We start from the raw sequence: 19,840 nt of genomic DNA, 5'->3' as shown, positions 1-19,840 counted from the left end.
CATTTATATAGCCCCATATGTTGTTTATATACATACAGAACGTTTTTACTATCATGCAGTAAATAACGTCAAAGTGGGCTATTTTCTAAAAAAAACTTAGTTTTTGGAACAAATTTTCGCCGTTTTAGGAATTTCGGTGTTTAAAAACAAAGGATGACAACATTAGTGATGCCATTGACTTACGAATATTTAGGTCTATATTACTTCCAAATTTTATTGTGATGTCTGTAATTGTTCAAATTTTACATTAATTCAAAGTTTTTATTTTTCTTGATGGAAAATCACCATTTTAAAATATTATTAGTTTTTAAGGTAAATGACGTCACAAAATTATTCATTTCACTAAAATGTCAATCTTTAAGTCATAAGGTTTCCACCGATATCAAAAACTTATATAAAAAGCTTATATTTACACTTCAGAAGTTCCACAAACCTTGCCCACTTTCAAAAATTTTAAAGTTTTTTCATATCTTGCATCAAGCCGGTCTTGCATGATCAAGATTGGATAAAGTTATGCGCCCGGATCATACCGATAATGATTTGCCCATTCTTCATTATTCCAGCACAATAGAGAAGTATACACTCGAACATACATTTTTAACAAAAAATTATTGTTTTAGAGTCAAAAATTAGTAAAAAACTAAAAATTTTAAGCTACAAAGTGATTTTTGACAGCTATTTAGAATACCTAGGTATGTTCGGATTGCTTTGATATGTTCACGAGAGTTATTCAAATTTACCGTAGCTACAACTTTGCGAGATATTGTTATTGAAAAATTAGGAGTCCCTGGAAGTTATTCTAAAAAAAGTAAAAAAAAAAAATTTTCTTCCTATATTTTTTCAACAAAAGTGCACGAAAAAGCTATTTTTTGGAAACAAATTTTAACAAAATTTATTTGGCGGACTCTTAGCTATATTATTGCCATATAAAGTTAAGCCGTAGCACAAAGTCTGAATTAGCTGTTAACCAAAACCTGATGGCACCTTTTTTAGAGGCCCCACTGATTTTCAGAAACTTTGGGGGCCCATAAAAAAAAATCGGTCACCAAAATGGGCAAACTGAGTATAGGGTTTTACTACCCTTTGGTAGTAGAGTCGAATCTATACTGTCATGATCGTGTGTTTTTTTCACTGTTGCACTGTGTAATTAAAACAAGTATTATATATGTATTTTTCCATTTGACCAAGATAATAATTTTCAAATTTTTACAAAATAAATGGACTTAGCACTTTTGTATATTTAATATTATTCATTCCTGACTACTAAAAATTACAAATTTTAAAGCTGTGTATACTATATTGAACTTTTTATGTTTTCTACACATACAGTGGTGGCCAGGAATTTAAGACAAAAATTGTTTGCTAAATTCCACGTGATTGTCAATTATTTTTTCAAATATTTCGACAAATATGTATGCATGAGGATTGTTTTAACACACAAGTGTGTTTTATTCGACTGTGTCAATTCATACATATTCACCACGAACACATACAATTTTTCTACAACTTGACCAAAAAAAAATTTTTTTAAATAAACATATTTTCTCACATTTATATCATTATATTTTTATTATTATAAAATATTCGGACCAAATTTCGTATTTTTAGTTCCATTAGTTTCGGTCATATCATGTTATTAACAGCGGATGTTCGCTGAGGTGGGTCAACGTATTTCCACATATCTTTGTCCATATATGTTTTACCGATTTTTCCAAACATTTTTCAGAAACTAGAAACATTAATAATAAATTTCATACCCTTAGAGGTCCTTTTATTTTGGCTTTATCGCACTTAAAATTCAGTTGATGAAAAAAATGCAAGTATTTGTCTTAAATTGGTGGCCACCACTGTATATGACGGTTAACCGGTTTTTTCGATGTCGGTTAACCGAAAAACCTGTTTTTTAAAAAAGGATAATTTTCGGTTAACCGACAAACCGGTTTTTTAAAAAGTCGGTTTTTTATAAACACTACCTAAAACCCTGAATATATGCATACACGTTTCACCCTCAATTTTATCAAATGGTTAGTTTTATAATATTTCGAAGCTACATAAAAGAAAATTGCATAAATGGTAATGATTTTTGTTCTATTGTGATCGTTAAAAATGCAACACATTATGAGGGTATGGGTAACATTTAATAAATGGTACAAAATATATAGGCAACATTTTGTGTCAGAAAAGAAAACACCCTTAGTATCAGATATAAGTCTAAAATAAGTAAAAAAAATCGAGGTTGTCCTGGTTTTTTCCTCATATCTCAGCCATTTGTGGGCCGATTTTGGTGATTTTAAATAAAAAACATCTCGAAAGCATGTCTTACAGAATTATTGAAGATTTGGATTCTCAAGATATCTGGGGTCTTCAGAAAATTGATTTCAATAAACAGACGGACATGGCTTAATCGACTCCGCTATCTATAAGGATCCAGAGTATATATACTTTTTAGGGTCGGAAAATTATATTGTGGAAATTACAAACGGAATGACAAACTTATATATACCATTCTCACGAAGGTGAAGGGTATAAAAATCCCAAAATTCGACGGGAATTTCTAAAAAAATATTGTTATTTACCTTAGTAATGACGTAGTATGAAAATTATGTGATATTTTTAATCAATTCTGAAATTACTTGAGTTTTTTTTTGACATTGCTTTTTGCAGTTTACGCTAATACTTAGTGATAGTGCAAAATTATTGCAATCATTTCGTTGATGTTTAATGCTGAGTTGAAAATTAGCAGCCTAACTAAACATTAGTGACAGTGACTTAAAAAAAAATTTGAACACAATCTTCACTTTATTGCAATTTTTTGTATAACTTAATTTTTTTTCTGAACCGACTGAATAATTTATTTAATGGTTGTTGTAATTCATAAAGTTCTTAACCGAATTTAGTTAGGAATTGTTTTCATATCATACACAAAATTTAATTGTAGCCTATTGCTCAAGGAAATCGAAATACCAATCCGTATTTCGTACATAAAAAATCACAATTATAATTTATATCTTTGTGGACTTTTACCAAAAACCAAAATTCCCACAAAAAATCTTTTAAATAATATTTAAATTTTTTTATGCATCCGATAGAGACAAATATTTTCTATTAATATTCATTTGCATGATACACAGCATGATAAATAGATTTCGGATTGTCTCTTGTTAGGCCTAATAATTTGAATATTTTGAATAAAAATGGATTCATCACATTTTACTAATTAACGCATTAGTCTTGCTAATAATATTTATATTGTGTTTGACCATTTTATTGTTTTGTTTGTTCATTTATATTATGTTGTTTTGAATGTGAATGTTATTTTAAATTGAATAAGTTGTTTTGTTATTATATTAAGAATAGATTTTGTATACATATTCGAGTTGCCTCGTGTAGAGAATGGATGCATAAATAGTTTTATTTAAATAATGTTTTATAAAGTTATCACCAGAGCTGCGATTTTCATGCAAATGCATGTTTGCAGTCTGTAACCCTCAAAATCTATTTTGTTCAATTATTTTACTTTAAGAATATTATTGCATTTTTTAAAAAATTTTAATTTTAATAAAAACGTTTTGCGTCTTAGATTACAAAATATTTGTATACAAATAAAAACTTATTTCGAAGTTTTCGTAATTTGTTATTAATAATCCAATGAAAATCTTTACAACTCCAAAATAATTAGTTCTAGAACGAATATAACCTGAACCACTTTAGATTAATTGATAATATCCATAGAACTAGTAATATCGCAACTACATCTAGAAGACGTTCTAAGAAACAATATTGTGATTCTTAAGAAATTCTATAGACTTTTATAAAAACTAGTAACTTAGTGCTAGACTAAGCTAGTTCTGAAAGAACTTCATGGAACCACTATTGTCACCAAATTGAATTGAAGAAAAATGCAATATAAGATGTTGTTGTTTAATAACGATGAGGATATGACGTATTTGGACGAACTATTAATTTAATTGCATTATGTAGTTATACAAATATAAAATTTGGGTTTATTCCAAATATATTTTAAGAGGATTTCATTATGAGCTTTTAAAAAAACTAATGCAACAAACGCTAAATGGATCCAAGAATCATTAGCCAGTATTTTGAAAGACCGTTTTTTTAATACATATAAGGAAAGCACCAAAAGTTTCGAATAAAAAACATTGATGAGAGAACTAGTTCTAGAATTCTTCAATAGACAATTTCATGCAGTAATCATTGATTAAAGAACTGGTTCCAGAAACGTTCCAAGGTCTTCGTAACGCTTTCGTAGAACTTGTACAGAAGTTGACAATTTTATTAAAAACAAGTAACGAAGTATGGTCGGTCAAGCCCGATCATATAATACCCTACACTAAGAAAAAGAGCAAAAACATTTTTCTTTTAAAATTTCAATAATTTATATTTTTGAGTGATTTTCGGAAGTGGACCTTATATGGGGGCTATGACCAATTATGGACCGATCACCATGAAATTAGGTCGTGTGATTTATGTCTATATGAAAGTTTGCTATGTTGAATTTTGTGAGTATACCAACATTTTTAAGCGATTTATACACGTTAAAGTGATTTTCGGAAGCGGGTCTATATGGAAGCTATGACTAATTATGGACCGATCGTAACAAAATTTGGTGACATGAATTTTGTATATATAAAACTTATTTGGAGTATAATTTGTGGAGATACATGTATAAATTAAACATTTATGACCGATAATGTCCAATTACGGAAGGACATTTGTATGGGGGCTAGGTGAAATAATGGACCAATTTCAGCCAGTTTTAATAGGCTTGGTTCTTGGTCCGAAAAAATAATATGTACCAAATTTGATCGAAATAACTTCAAAATTGCGACCTGTACTCTGGGAACAAGGTTTACATGGCCAGCCAGCCAACCAGACGGACGGACATCGTTTAATCGACTAAGAAAGTGATTCTAAGTCGATCAGTATACTTTAAGGTGGGTGTTAGACTAATATTTTTGGGCGTTACAAACATCTGCACAAACGCATAATACCCTCCCCACTATGGTGGTGTAGGGTATAAAAATCATTAGTCGCAACACAAAACTATAACGAGTAGTGCCTACATACATTAGGGTGGCCCTTAATGAACGAAAGTTAGATTTTTGCCAGTCTCACCCCCAGTTTGGTGAACATTGGTAAAAAAAATGCAAGCCCTCTGAAATTTTGTGATACATTTATAAGGGGAAGAAATACATTTTTTCAGTTTTTGTAAAAATTTTTCCATTAAAAAATTACTTTTGCAATTTAATTTAAATAGAATAGAAATGTGTGCGTAATTGTCGTTCTAATAAGCTATAGAAACCAAAAATTGGTTAAAAAATTTTAAAGTTATTAAAAATTCACCAGGCCATTAATGTGTCTCAAGACACTAGAACTAGAAATGAATTCACAAAATTAATATATTTTGAGAAATATTAAAATAAAAGCTCATTTTTACTTAAAATATATCCATATTTACTTGTATATGAGTTTTTGTCTTCGTAGGATACCGTTAACCAATTCGCAGGTAAGACCAAACAAAATTAAATTTTTTTAACGGCCATTTCAAAACTCCATTTTAAAATTTTTAAAAATTTTTTTAAACAAATTTCAGATTTTTTTGATCATCTCATTGGGATTTATTGAGAATATAATAGGGAATAAAATTATGAAAAAATTATAAAGATATCTTCTATAGGGAATTAACTTTATTTCCTTACTCTTATGAATTCTAAGTAAAACCTGTTCATAATATTATAGTCCATGAATGACGTTTTGAAACTGCCTTTAAACAATTTAAATATATATGGATATATTTTAAGTAAAAAAATAAAAATGAGCTTTTATTTTAATATTTCTCAAAATATGTTAATTTTGTTCCTTTTTTTTACAAATGTTCACCAAACTGGATGGTGAGACTGGCAAAAATCCAACTTTCGTTTATTTATTGCCATCCTACTATACATGCGTTCTAGAACTAGTTGGGGAACTAATCCATTTATTGCTGGGTAATTCTCGGTTAATGCATATTTTTGAGAATATTTTTAGTGCATGACAATCTCAGCCCTGGTTATCACTAAAACTTAGAGTGTGATAGTTAGCGAGCACACAAAATGTTACACACTGCCGCTGTTTCTGTCGATGAACACATTGTCAATGTTTGTGATTGAAGATTTTTCTATAAATACGAGTAGGACAGAATAAATTGTTACTGATTTTTTTTATATTTTATCAACATTTTGCTCTACATCACATTGATTTCACATTGATTTCGTGGGCGAATGTGCCCCAGGACAAGTTTTAAGGTTTAATAAAAATGTTCGTACTTCAAATTGAATGATCAAACTGCAACAATTAAACTACATATTTCTGAAAATTTTATTGTTTTATTATATTACATATGTATATGTTTTATTTAAATGTAATACAAATTAAACAATAACTTATTTTCTTCTTAAAATTCCATTTGTTTAGGCCTTGAATTTTACTTTATTATGTTGGTTTCTTTTTTAGTTTTTTTAATATTTTTTTATTAGTTGTTACTAAAAAAAAGCGTATTTTGGTAGCTTTCTAAACAAATAAAAACTATAAATCATAACTCTATTAATAGTTTTGTTATTCTTTTTTATAATAAAACATAATCAATAAAATATATAATATTAATATTTAGGTAATGTCTATTGTTTATTATTCTTCATATCCAACACAATAGATTGCACAGTGGGATCAATCTCAAAAAAGTTGTACTAAATCTGAATCTTCTAAACTAATGTTGCGATTGCAAAATGAAATTTTAAAATATTTGCACTATATAAATTTACCAAAAGATTTACTCATCTTTTGAGGCCAAGAACGAATCAGGCCTATTTCGGATGATCTGTTCGAAGGTGAAGCGTATTGCATCGATCGAAACAACTAGTATTCAGACGAGACAAGGTCTGGACTATAAGGCGGGTGAGGAAAAACTTCCCAACCACTTATTTCTAAATAGTTTTGTTACATGTGGTCAAGTTCCCTGTGATGGTCTGGCCAGATTTCAACATAATCGATAGGACACTTTTTCTCCCACGAAATACACAGAATTACTTTGGTGTTAATTCGGCTGGTTCGCCGGGCTTCACATACGATCTCTTAAGCTGTTCAATAATAAGTGAGAATAAATGACATTTATGTATCAAAATTACATATCGCAGGCTTAACATGCAAAGGCTCTAAGTCCATATTTTAAAATTTTACAGGAGAGATAAAAAACAATCAAACTTTTTGTTGCGTAAACATTTTAAAATTCTGTAAATGAAATTTGTTTATACTTTTCTTTGTTTTCTATGTGAGTAAAAGCAAAATGAACAAATAAGTACACACAGAAAACAAATCGGTTGCAATAATGAAAATTTAATTAACTCAATAAAATTTGTATCGTAGTGATCGAAAATTTATAAATTCAATAGATTTTCTTTATTCATAAGTGTAAAATGATTATTGTAATCAAACTGTGGTTTCTACAATCGTATAATTAGTTAACATAATCAATGTGTGTATGGTAAAAATCAAATAAATAAACACTGCAGTTACAACCGAATTGTATTCACATTTTATGACTAAATATTATTAGTTGCAATCAAATATGTCTACAATTTACAAATTAACTTAGCTTTTAGCTATGGTAACCAACAATTCGGTCATTGAAGCCAAAACGTAGCAAATTCGGTGATTCCAACGTACAATCGACTATGTTGATCATAGAAATTTAAATTAATTTGACATTTTTTAAAAAATAAAAATAATAAAACAAGAAGAACTTAAACAAATACATACACACATTGGAAATAAATTTTTAATGAATAAACTAAACAGACAATGACCAAGTTGGATCTTCTGTATTACAGATGGATAAGTAAACTACACGCAGAAAAAAAATATAATTGGGCATGGTTACTGTAACACATTAAATAGTGTTACAAGATTTTTAACAATATTATAGTCACAGTAACCATTTACATGATTGTGGTAACCATAATATTGTTAATTTACGATTCACATGATTGTATCAACCATATATATGGTTACAGTAAACAAATATATGTTTGTGACAACCATATTTATGATGAATAATTTTATCATAATATGTTGTTCTCAGATTATGATAAGCCTTAAGCCGAGAGCAACATAATATGATAAGTCATCATATGAATGGTTGTCACAAACATATATTTGTTTACTGTAATCATATATATGGTTGATACAATCATGTGAATCGTAAATTAACCATATTATAGTTACCACAATCATGTAAATGGTTACTGTGACTATAATATAGTTAAAAAACTTGTAACAATATTGAAATGGTTACAGTAACCATGCCCAACTATATTTTTTCTCTGCGTGTATTCATAAGATTATTTGTTGAAATATTCATTGTATCTTTAAAAAGAAGATCTTCTAACAACAAAACAAAATTTACCAAATTTTCTTGGCTAATCAGCAGACATGCCCTAGGAAAGATTAAATCATATAGTTTCCTGTAAATAATGCCAAAAATTGAGTTGATTCAACAAACTCACACTTTCATTCAATATCAGAATTCCTAGTGCTTCTGAATGTTTAAATATCTGATTTTGGGAGGTTTGACTTGTTCTAAGGTGGCAAAAGGTCGCAATATCGGTAAGAAATGTATAACTTACAAAATTGTCAAATATTTATTCGCAATCATCCATTTGTTTAAGGGTTTCATTATTTTGTAAATTCTTTTAAGGTTATTATCAACTCAAACCTTCATGAATATATCGGTCAATATGTTACATCAATGTTGTTAATTGAAGAACAGTACCCAAGAAGGTGCTTTCTGGAACATCAAGTCATTATTACGTGGATAATTGAATAATGGACTGAAGCACTAAAGTATACCATGGTTTTTCCAAATCATCAAGAATTGCCACGTTTTTTCTAGTCGTTCGTATAATGTTGTTATATATTGATGTATATATGTATTTATATATGTATGTGTATATATAAAGAAAATCTTTTTTTTCATTGGGCATGTAAATATGTATAATTTGCTGATTATATCAACCGAATTATTTTTTTTCTAACAGTTGCTTATACAATATTTAATTCGATTTGGGGACAAATTCGGTTGTGAACACAAATATGTTTTCTCTGCACACAGAAAACAGATTGGTTAACAATTGGTTGCAATTATGAAAATGTAGTTATATATACCGAACTTTAATTGATATTATTAATATTTGATGAACTCTCCAGATATTATGTATTTAAGACTATAAAAACATAATCATAATGGAATTAGTAGTGCTATTATTGTAAAATCAGTTGTATTAACCAATTTATACATTCATCGAAAATAATAAACAGATTCGGAATAGACAAACGAATTCAATTCTGAATAATAGTTTTCTAAACTAAATGTTGATGATTGCAATCGTAATAAATATTATCATCATCATGCTTTTTAATAAAACTATATATTCAGTTACAGTAATCGCTTTACTATTATGATGATATCTAAAATTCGGTTGTGAAAAAAGAAAATTAAATTCGGTGATAGCAATCGAAAAAATGGTAGATTAGTTTTGACATTTTAGAAAAAATTATTTTCACATTTAAATAAAAATTTGAAATAAACTACATATATTTGTTTATAAATTTCTAATAATTCTGAAACAATATTTTTAGCAACTTAAATATAAAATAAATTGCGTTAATATACAGAATTCTGCTGATCTACATCAGCATCATAAGAGGGTAAGTTTTATATTATAAATATTTTTGGCAAGCATGATCAGTTTATCAAATTGTTTATTAATTTTTCTTCATGAAAATCGGAAAAATGCAAAAACCCAAAAACTAAAAGTGTTTTAGCTTTGAATCATGAAATATTCCCCACTTTATGCGTACGTGTGACAAAGCTGCTTCTGTTACGGTGAATGGAGAAGGAACTGGATTAAATTTAATTTCCTAATTGCCTAGGACTATTTATGTAAGTTTTGTTACATTTCTGCGTACAAAATATGTTGTATATTAGAAACATCTTTCTTTTATTTCAGACAGGACAGCAATTGTCTACGACAACTTTCGCACTTATGTCTGTAAGACTGCGGTGCAGATTGTTAATATAGCAATATATATGTAAATGAAGTAGAGTGCCATTGACAATATCGGTCCAACCATCAAGAAATAAAATGAATTCTCTCAAAAAATCCATTCCAACATCAAATGCGATCAAAAATGCAATAAGCATCAGTTCTCATGTCTTGGATGTCTTAGAAATTTGTTTTTTATATTATATGCAAATAAAAACATAAAATAAATAATAAAATTCTATGAAAATGATTACAAATACATTTATTTTTATTGGTCCATAATACTAATATTTACGGTCTTTATCACCGAATTATTTTTTTTAAATGGTTACGTGTATCATATTTGTACTAAAATTCGATGATTTTAACTGAAAATTCGGTCACAAATACAGTTTTGTGTTTTAAAAATATGTTGTTAGTGATCGAAATATTCGGAAATTACAACCAATTTATATGATAGTACATGCAACCGACCAAATTCGATCGGCGACAAATTCGGTTGTGATTACGAATCTGTTTTCTCTGTGTGTGTATTTGCAGATATAAAACAAACTGAGCATTTTATAGGGTCTTAGAGCATTTTCTTGTGATAAATTGGATTAAGCGGTTTTGCTCATCACTATTCAACAATGACAAAAAACGAGATAACTGCAATTTCTTTCTTTGTAATCAATATATTTTTACCTATTGTACATTACATGCATGTTAAGCCAGCAATATAGATTATTATTTAAAACCACGTTCAAAAGATAAGCAATCTATTATAAATCACACTTTTTAGTCATACACTCAACAAATAAATTTTAACATTTCCTTAAACTATTTATTTCACCGCGACTGTATGTTTAAACCGCTAAACAAAACAAAGTTCGTTGCCTATTTCTAGGAAAGATCTTTTAAAATAAAACCACATCTAATTTATTAATTAACACTTTAAATTTATTGATCACCATGCCATGCCATTGATGCAATAATTTTATTTCCATACTCGCACGAAATCGTTGCATTTTAATTTGATATAAGAGATGCATTTCATTATAAATTATATATGCACAAGCAGCACCTTAATTACAACGATATTTTTGTAAAAATACATAAAAAAGATTATTATCAAATATGTTTTTTATAAAAAAAACCGATATTGTGTGTTGTAAATTTGGATTGTTTGTTATCACAAACTTTGGTTTACATTAAAAATTAATTTTACATATGAATATAAGCGACGCATTAGTCTCAGCTCTATCTAACTTTTGAGAATTGTGCCATTTACCGGTTGTGAGAAGTTGACATGGAGACGTAATTTCGTAAGTACAAGTTTTTTTTGAATATCAAAATAGCAAAATTCAGTGTTGTCAGATTATGGGATTTTTCCCCAAATTTGGGACTTTTTTTCTTAATGTTGGGAATGTTAACTATATTTCAATGAATTTTAAAAATGAACCACAAATTAGATTTGTCAAAGTCTTTCTTAATTTTAAGGAATGGTCGAAGGCTTATTACCAGGGCAAGTTTGAATATGCATAATAAAATTAGAAATAGACAAGCTAAGACACAAAAAAGGATAGATATGCTTACTAGAATCAAAATTAAAGTTTAACGTTAATTTTATTGTAATAACAAATTTGGTTACAAGGTATAATAAAATGTTTTTACAGTTTTCAATTTCAAATTATCTTTATGTAAAAACAAGTAAGAAAGTATGGTCGGTCAAGCCCGACCATATAATACCCTACACTAAGTAAAAGAGCAAAAACATTTTTCTTTTAAAATTTCAATAATTTATATTTTTGAGTGATTTTCGGAAGTGGGCCTTATATGGGGGCTATGACCAATTATGGACCGATCACCATGAAATTAGGTCGTGTGATTTATGTTTATATGAAAGTTTACTATGTTGAATTTTTTGAGTATACCAACATTTTTAAGCGATTTATGCACGTTAAAGTTATTTTCGGAAGCGTGTCTATATGGAGCTATGACTAATTATGGACCGATCATAACAAAATTTGGTGACATGAATTTTGTATATATAAAACTTATTTGGAGTGCAATTTGTGGAGATACATTTATAAATTAAACATTTATGACCGATAAAGTCCAATTTCGGAAGGACATTTGTATGGGGGCTAGGTGAAATAATAGACCGATTTCAGCCATTTTCAATAGGCTTGGTCCTTGGGCCGAAAAAATAATATGTACCAAATTTGATCGCAATATCTTTAAAATTGCGACCTGTACTCTGCGCACAAGGTTTACATGGACAGCCAGCCAACCATACGGACGGACGGACATCGTTTATTCGACTCATAAAGTGATTCTAAGTCGATCGGTATACTTTAAGGTAGGTACTAGATTAATATTTTTGGACGTTACAAACATCTGCACAAATGCATAATACCCTCCCACGATGGTGGTGTAGGGTATAACAATTTTAATATTGTACATGTAACATTTTATGAAAAAGAAAGCATATTTTTTAAATCTTAGAAAAAGTTTGAATTTTCTAAATTTTTAAAGAATTGAGTAAGACTAATATTTTTTGTGACTTTTTTTTAAGAAACCGTGCAAACAAAACTAAAAACTATAATAATTGATCAAGAACATACATCCCCTAAAGAAAACTTATAATAGTTGAAACCATAGGGTAACATAGAGACGAGACGTAATTGTCAAAAACCTAAGTCTGTTGTCAAAAACCTATCTCTCGCAACAACAAAATACATGCTAGTCAATGTATTTTGTTGTTGTATCAAACATATTTTTATACCCTACACCACCATAGTGGGGAGGGTATTATGCGTTTGTGCAGATGTTTGTAACGCCCAAAAATATTAGTCTAACACCCACCTTAAAGTATACCGATCGACTAAGAATCACTTTCTGAGTCGATTAAACGATGTCCGTCCGTCCGTCCGTCCGTCCGTCCGTCTGGTTGGCTGGCTGGCTGGCTGGCTGGCTGGCTGGCTGGCTGTCCATGTAAACCTTGTGCGCAGAGTACAGGTCGCAATTTTGAAGATATTTCGACCAAATTTGGTACATATTACTTTTTCGGCCCAAGGACCAAGCCTATTGAAACTGGCTGAAATCGGTCCATTATTTCACCTAGCCCCCATACAAATGTCCCCTCGAAATTGGACTTTATCGGTCATAAACGTTTAATTTATCTATGTATCTACACAAATTTCGCTCCAAATAAGTTTTATATATACAAAATTCATGTCACCAAATTTTGTCACGATCGGTCCATAATTAGTCATAGCTCCCATATAGACCCGCTTCCGAAAATCACTTTAACGTGCATAAATCGCTTAAAAATTTTGGTATACACACAAAATTCAACATAGTTAACTTTAATATAGACATAAATCACACGACCTAATTTTATGGTGATCGGTCCATAATTGGTCATAGCCCCCATATAAGGCCCACTTCCGAAAATCACTCAAAAATATAAATTATTGATATTTTAAAAGAAAAATATTTTTACTCATTTACTTGGTGTAGGGTATTATATGGTCGGGCTTGACCGACCATACTTTCTTACTTGTTTGTTGTATTTTTGTTTGAAAAATCGTAGTGTCTCGTCTCTATGTATAATTCTCTATGGTTGAAACAATAATCATAACAATTAAAATAAAACAAGTTTTTAATATTTTTTTACTGGGGATTTTGGGGATTAAAAATTATTTTTTGGGGTTAAGACATGAAAAAAAATCTGGGAACCCTTGCAACAACTCAATAAATTCCACCAAATAGAGAAATTTAAAGCTACTCTCTACAGTTTGATATAAATAGTGAACAAAAGAGGAATTGTAATAACAGTTAGACATTAAACGTTACAAGAGTTACAAGTTACTTCCGTAATAAACAGAAAGAATCTCACACTTAAATTGAAAATGCGTGCTTTTGTGGTAAATATTTTAAAAGCAATATATTGAAATACAAAGAACTTACAACATTAATTTATGTCTTTTTCAGTTGATTTGTTTTTTTGCGCTTGCATCAGCTCAATATAATTATGGACCTCAAAGTCATATCAACAATGATGGCACATTAGATGGTAGCAATTCGGATGCTCTGTCAGTTGGAGTTCAACCGGTGGTAGAGGAATACAACAAAGCCTTTTACTCTTACAGTGCTCCCGAACAAGAATTCGATGACATAAATGCTGACGAGCATATAGCTAATGCCTTAAAGAAGAATTTACGTGTGATTTTCATTAAAGGTCCTGAAAATACTGGCCTCGAAAATGCCGCTCTACAATTGGCTAAAGGTGCTGCCGATGATCGTACTGCCATTTATGTTCTTAGCAAACAATCTGATATCGGTGCCCTGGCTAATCAATTGCAGCAGCTTAAAGCCAACAACGCTGTCAAGCCTGAAGTCCACTTTGTCAAGTATCGTACACAAGCTGATGCGGAGAATGCTCAGCGTACCATTCAATCTCAATATGATAGCTTACCTGGTGCCTCCAGTAGTAATGGTCCTAGTTCTGCTTCAGTTTTGGACTTTGCCTCGAAATCTGCTTCGGCGTCAGCAATTAATAATGCTGCTGCTAGTGCTCCAGTTCCTGCTCCAACTGCTGCCCCCGCAAGAAGTTACATTCCATCAAGACACGCATACTTGCCACCTAGCAAAAGATTCTAAATACGAAATGTTAGAGACTCTTCTGGAATCAAATGATGACTGTTAGTTAGTTTTAAATTATTTTAATTTAATTTTATTATTTCTTTTTTTATTTTGTGTTAAATTAATGTTGTTTTTTAATATTATTGTAAATATTATATTTAAATATAATTTTGAAATGAAAATCATTTGATTTGCACTGTTTATTTGTTGTTGAGCTCAAAAGTTTATTGTGGTACATGAAAACAACTTATAATATTTTGTTTACTAAAAATATGTTTCTCATTACTAGACTTAACAATTTTTTTTGAATTGGAATTGATTAATTTTTGTTAACGATTTATGCCCGTAATTTATGGAGTAAACATATTTGGTAATTTTTATCCGTAGATAATGATTTGAAATGTATGGCAAGATATATTTTAGGTAAATTCATCAGTTGGGTTTTTTACACCGTATCTTGTTTAATTTGAGAACCAAAAATTATATTTAAAAATAAATTTTTTAGGTAACCAAAATAAATTTTTTCAAAATAGTTTTTCCAAATTGTTTTTAAAAAAGTTTTATCAATTTATTTTTTTCTTAATTTTTTTAAAATTTAGTTTTTTTTTGGAAAAAGAATTTACGAAAAAAAAAAATTTGTTTGATGAAAAAAAAATTCGGGTTGAGAAATATTTTTCCCGATTTTGACCCATTGTAGGTCTAACTTACTTATATACATCTTTGCAAATAACTTGGAAATATCTATCATTAGATATCCATATTGTCTATATTAATGACTTAGTAATCCAGATATAGATAAAAAATCGAGGTTGTCCTTTTTTGCCTTATATCTCATTTGTCATATTTGTATGCCATTTATTATTCGATTTGTGGGTCGATTTTGTCAATTTTAAATAGCTACTGAGCCGGAAGAATTCCCGATATATTGATGTATGTATCGTGTATGTAAGTTTTTTGGGGCTACGGAAAGTTGATTTGAACATACAGACGGACATGGTGGGTTCGCAAATGAAAAATGTAGAAATTACAAACGGAATGACAAACTTCTATATACTCATGGTGAAGGATATAAAAAAATTAAAAAAACAATGTTTTTGATCAGAAAGCTTATCTTTTGAGAAAAAAGTCTAAAAAGTTTTTGATTTTTCATAAAAAAAGTCAAAGAAATAGCTATCTAAACTATTTGGAAAAATGTTGCTAAGAACAATAGTTAATAAGTTACATGGATGAGAAAAACACCTATTTTTCAACAATAGGACTAACTTTGGAGCAAATTTCATCCCGATCTGAAGACATCTGTTTTAAAAGTTTGTTCACTTCACATGAAATCCCCATATATATTCTGCGTCCTTATACAATTCTAAGACGACCTTGCTATTTCAATCTGTTGTAGGCACCTTAGGGCCTACAGGAAATGATTTGGTGAGATGAAATTTTCATCAAATATTCTTTGTTAATTATAAACACAGAGAAAACAGATTCGTGATAGCAACCGAATTTGTTGTCAATCCAATGATTCGGTTGTACACATAGAATTTTTCAGTTCTAACAACAGAAATTCAGTTGATAAAGAAGAATTTCAGTTGAGGAAACCAAAATATAATTACCTCTTCCAAAATATTGTATCCACAACTGTAAAATTCGGTCACTAAGACAGAATCATTCGATTGGCAACAAATTCGGTGGCTATCACGAATCTGTTTTCTCTGTGAATGTTTGATATTGAAAATTTTGAATACTGTTCCATATGGAGAGAAATGTGAGGCAACCTCCAAAAAAAAACATTTTTTCCAAATTAGTTCTTTAAAATATTTAACATCCGAAGGTAGTACATTTGTAAGTGAGAGCAATGCATTTCTTCAAATCCCGAACAAAAATAACTAGTGTTTTAGCTAAATAATAAGTAGTTATTATATATACACACAGAAAACAGATTGGTTGGAAATCGGTTGGCATTATTAAAATTTAATACAAGGAACTCTATAATATTTGTAATTACTAAATATTTTTTAATTCAATGGATTTTCTACTCGTATAACTGTAAAAGCATAATTATAATGGAAAATAGGTTCTCACAATAGTAAATATAATCGGTATAATCAATATGGGACTTCACAAAAGAAATTCTGACTTGGTCGGATTACACAACTGAATTAAATTTAGTAAATTAGTTTTCATAACCATAACCATTACAATCAATAATTCTGTAATATCAAAATATTTGTATAATATTATACGTTCTTTGTTATAATAACCAATAATTGATTGTGAAAATGTATCTAATTCGGTTATTGTAAAAGATATATAATATTGAATCTGTGTTCTCAACCTATTAGTAATTGTGGCAATAGTTGTTGAATATGTTTAGACATTTAGAAACAAAAAATATAAAAATTAAATTAATATACATATTAACAAAAATCCAAAATTTTTTTGTACAATTAATAATATTAAAAATATAAAAGAAGATTCTAATAAATTAAGTAATCCCATTGGAGAGAAATTAAGATCATTCACACATAAGTACGTATGTATGTAAATATTCTCAAGATTATTAAAGAAGGTAAGTTTATTGAATATAAAATATTGTATGAGACATGTACGGCCAACATTAATGAATTATTATTTTGCAGAATGGCTAAGTAATAAGAAAGAGGCAGGAAACCAGGCAGTTATTGACTCAATTTTTGTTAAATCTTTATAGGACGAACTATTAACGACAATATTTCTTAGGAATTTCAACACTATATAAAGAATGGACAAAAATCCAAGCTTCAGAGATGACTGAAAATCAGACAAATTTCCAAAATGCAATTTTCCATGCAAATTGTAATGTTAAATTATTTTCCTCAGGAGAAGGCCAAACACTGAATTGGAAAATAAGAATGTAGTAAATACTGTCAAACATGGTGGAGAAGGGGTCATGTTGTGGGGTTGTATGGCTGCATCTGGTGTAGGAAACTTAGTTTTCATCGACGGTTCAATGAACAAAACAGTGTACCTTAATATTTTAAAAGAAAATCTACTACAATGTGCTCTAAAGTTAAAGCTTGGGAATATTTCTGTTATCAACACTACAATTACCCCAAACACACTGCCCATGACGTCCGAATATGGCCAGTGCATCATGTTCCCCACATTCTCCCGACTTCTCCACAATCACCTGACATGAATTCCATAGAAGATTTGTGGGATAAATTGGCCGAACGTGTAGGAAAGCACCATATTATTAGTAAGACTCAACTTAAAGAAGTCCTGTTACAAGAATGGCAAAATATTGGAGCTGACGTCACCAAAAATTGGTCGATTCAATGCCAAGACGATTAAAATAAGTCATTAAAAAGATGGGCTACTCCACAAAATATTAAACTATTAAAAAAAACTATTTTCCTATTAAAAATTAGAAACTGTGTGAATATTTTTGTCCATTTAAAATCGAACTTCGAAACATTAGTTAAATTTTTTTTCTGAAATGTGCCAACTTATGTTTAGTTTTTCCATATATTTCAATAAGTTATACGTAAATAAATATTTTTTTTTGAAACCCGTAAGAAAGTTGTGGCCTTCGTTTAAAAAATATGGAAGATCAAATATAAATCTGTATGCTGTGTGAATATTTAAGTCCGGCACTGTATATATATTAATTCACAAATTCAGTTCTCCACTGTGTTGTGGTGGGTATAAACATTGTAGCTTTTGTAGTATTCCAGGCTAAAAGTATGCTTTAATTTTAAATATTAAACAATCAAACTGAAAAAATTTATTTATAACACTTTGTAGTTGGACTAATCCATACGAGTATTAGTGAGTGTTTAAATAAAAATTTTTGTATGTATGTGTAGTTTTATGTGCACATACATACATACTTAAATGTTATTCATTGGTGTATGTATTAATGTTTAAGTAAATGTTGTCACTGATTTTGGCCATTAATGAATATGTAAATGGAAATTATTTAAATACAATAAATAAACTTAATTGATTACAAAATTAAATGTAGCAATGCCTGATGTACTAAAAACAACGCACTATTAATGTTTGACAGCTGCAGGCAGGTATTTGGAAACTGGTTTTGCACTTTCAGTCTTATCGCCAACGGCCAATGACTTACGAGGTTCAACGATATTGCTAGAGTCAGTTGCGTCAACAAAATTGTGTGTAACACCAGTATCAGGTCTATTGATGTGATTCGGTCCATCCAAAGCTTCATATTGAGCCTGGATAACACGTTGAGCATGTTCGGCCTCTTCTTGTGTGCGATATTTGATGAAGGCCACTTCAGGACGTTGAGGTGTGGATGTCTGAATGGTTTGTAATTTCTGAGCCAAATCTGCGGCATCATGTTGTTTAGTGAGCACGTAAATAGCTGTCTGGGCATTAGCAGATTGTTGGGCCAATTGCAGAGCTGCCTTTTCCAAGCCATTACTTTCGGGTGCCTTAATGAACACAACTCGTAAATTTTTCTTCAAGGATGCCAGTTGTTGGTCCAAGTCCTTGGGTGCTTCGTATTCCTCTGGAGGTGCAGAAAGATAGAAGAATTCTTTTTGGAATAAAACTTTTTTCTCCTCACTAGGCTGATGATATATTTCTGGTGCTTTGTTTTGTATCTTTGGCTGTATGATGAAATGTGGTTGTGGTTCATTAACGATTTCTGTTTTATGCTCTGCTTTTGGTGGCTCAAGGACAGCTTTGATTTCAATTGCTGGTGGTTGTTCAACAACTGTAAGTATTTGTTGTTGTTGCTGTTGTAATTGTTTAAATTGCTCTTCATATTGCAAGACTTGTTGTTGGGCATTTTGTAGTAATTGGTTGTTTAATTGGTAACCACCCTGTTGATCAAAATTTATCGTTTGTGGGAGTTGTTGAGGAAGTTGTTCTTGGTAAAATATCTGTGGCTGCTGTTGTTGCTGCTGCTGGTTTATTTGAAATTCATTGGGAATGGCCTGTATAGCATGTCCCGAGGAACCCAATTCAATTTGATAATTATAACCCTGAGGAGCAGCAGAGGTTAAACCAGCAAAAAGTGTTAACTAAAATCAAAGAGATTTTAAGATTAATCATTTAATCCAAAAAAAAAATCAAAATAATGGACTTACCATGAACATACGCAT

At 29.9% G+C, this 19,840-nt stretch overlaps 2 protein-coding genes across 2 annotated transcripts; one reads left to right on the top strand and one right to left on the bottom strand.

Annotated features, from left to right (window-relative positions):
• Positions 1-8,101: 8,101 nt before the first annotated feature.
• On the top strand, positions 8,102-14,747 carry LOC135952749 (uncharacterized; the record flags this gene model as incomplete). The annotated part of the gene is made up of 2 exons (XM_065502712.1): positions 8,102-8,130; positions 14,090-14,747. Coding segments are annotated over 2 exons (687 nt in total), but the record flags the coding sequence as incomplete, so codon positions are not given.
• Positions 14,748-18,760: 4,013 nt separating this feature from the next.
• On the bottom strand, positions 18,761-19,840 carry LOC135952733 (putative uncharacterized protein DDB_G0268364). The gene is made up of 2 exons (XM_065502711.1): positions 19,826-19,840; positions 18,761-19,759 (listed from the first exon to the last, which is right to left on the bottom strand). Exons 1-2 carry the CDS (start codon positions 19,838-19,840, stop codon positions 18,761-18,763), a joined length of 1,014 nt encoding a protein of 337 aa, XP_065358783.1.

Source organism: Calliphora vicina, chromosome 1 (assembly GCF_958450345.1).
Source record: "Calliphora vicina chromosome 1, idCalVici1.1, whole genome shotgun sequence".
Lineage (NCBI taxonomy): Eukaryota > Metazoa > Arthropoda > Insecta > Diptera > Calliphoridae > Calliphora > Calliphora vicina.
Note: the sequence above shows the minus strand (reverse complement) of the source record. Positions and strands in the feature narration are given on the sequence as shown.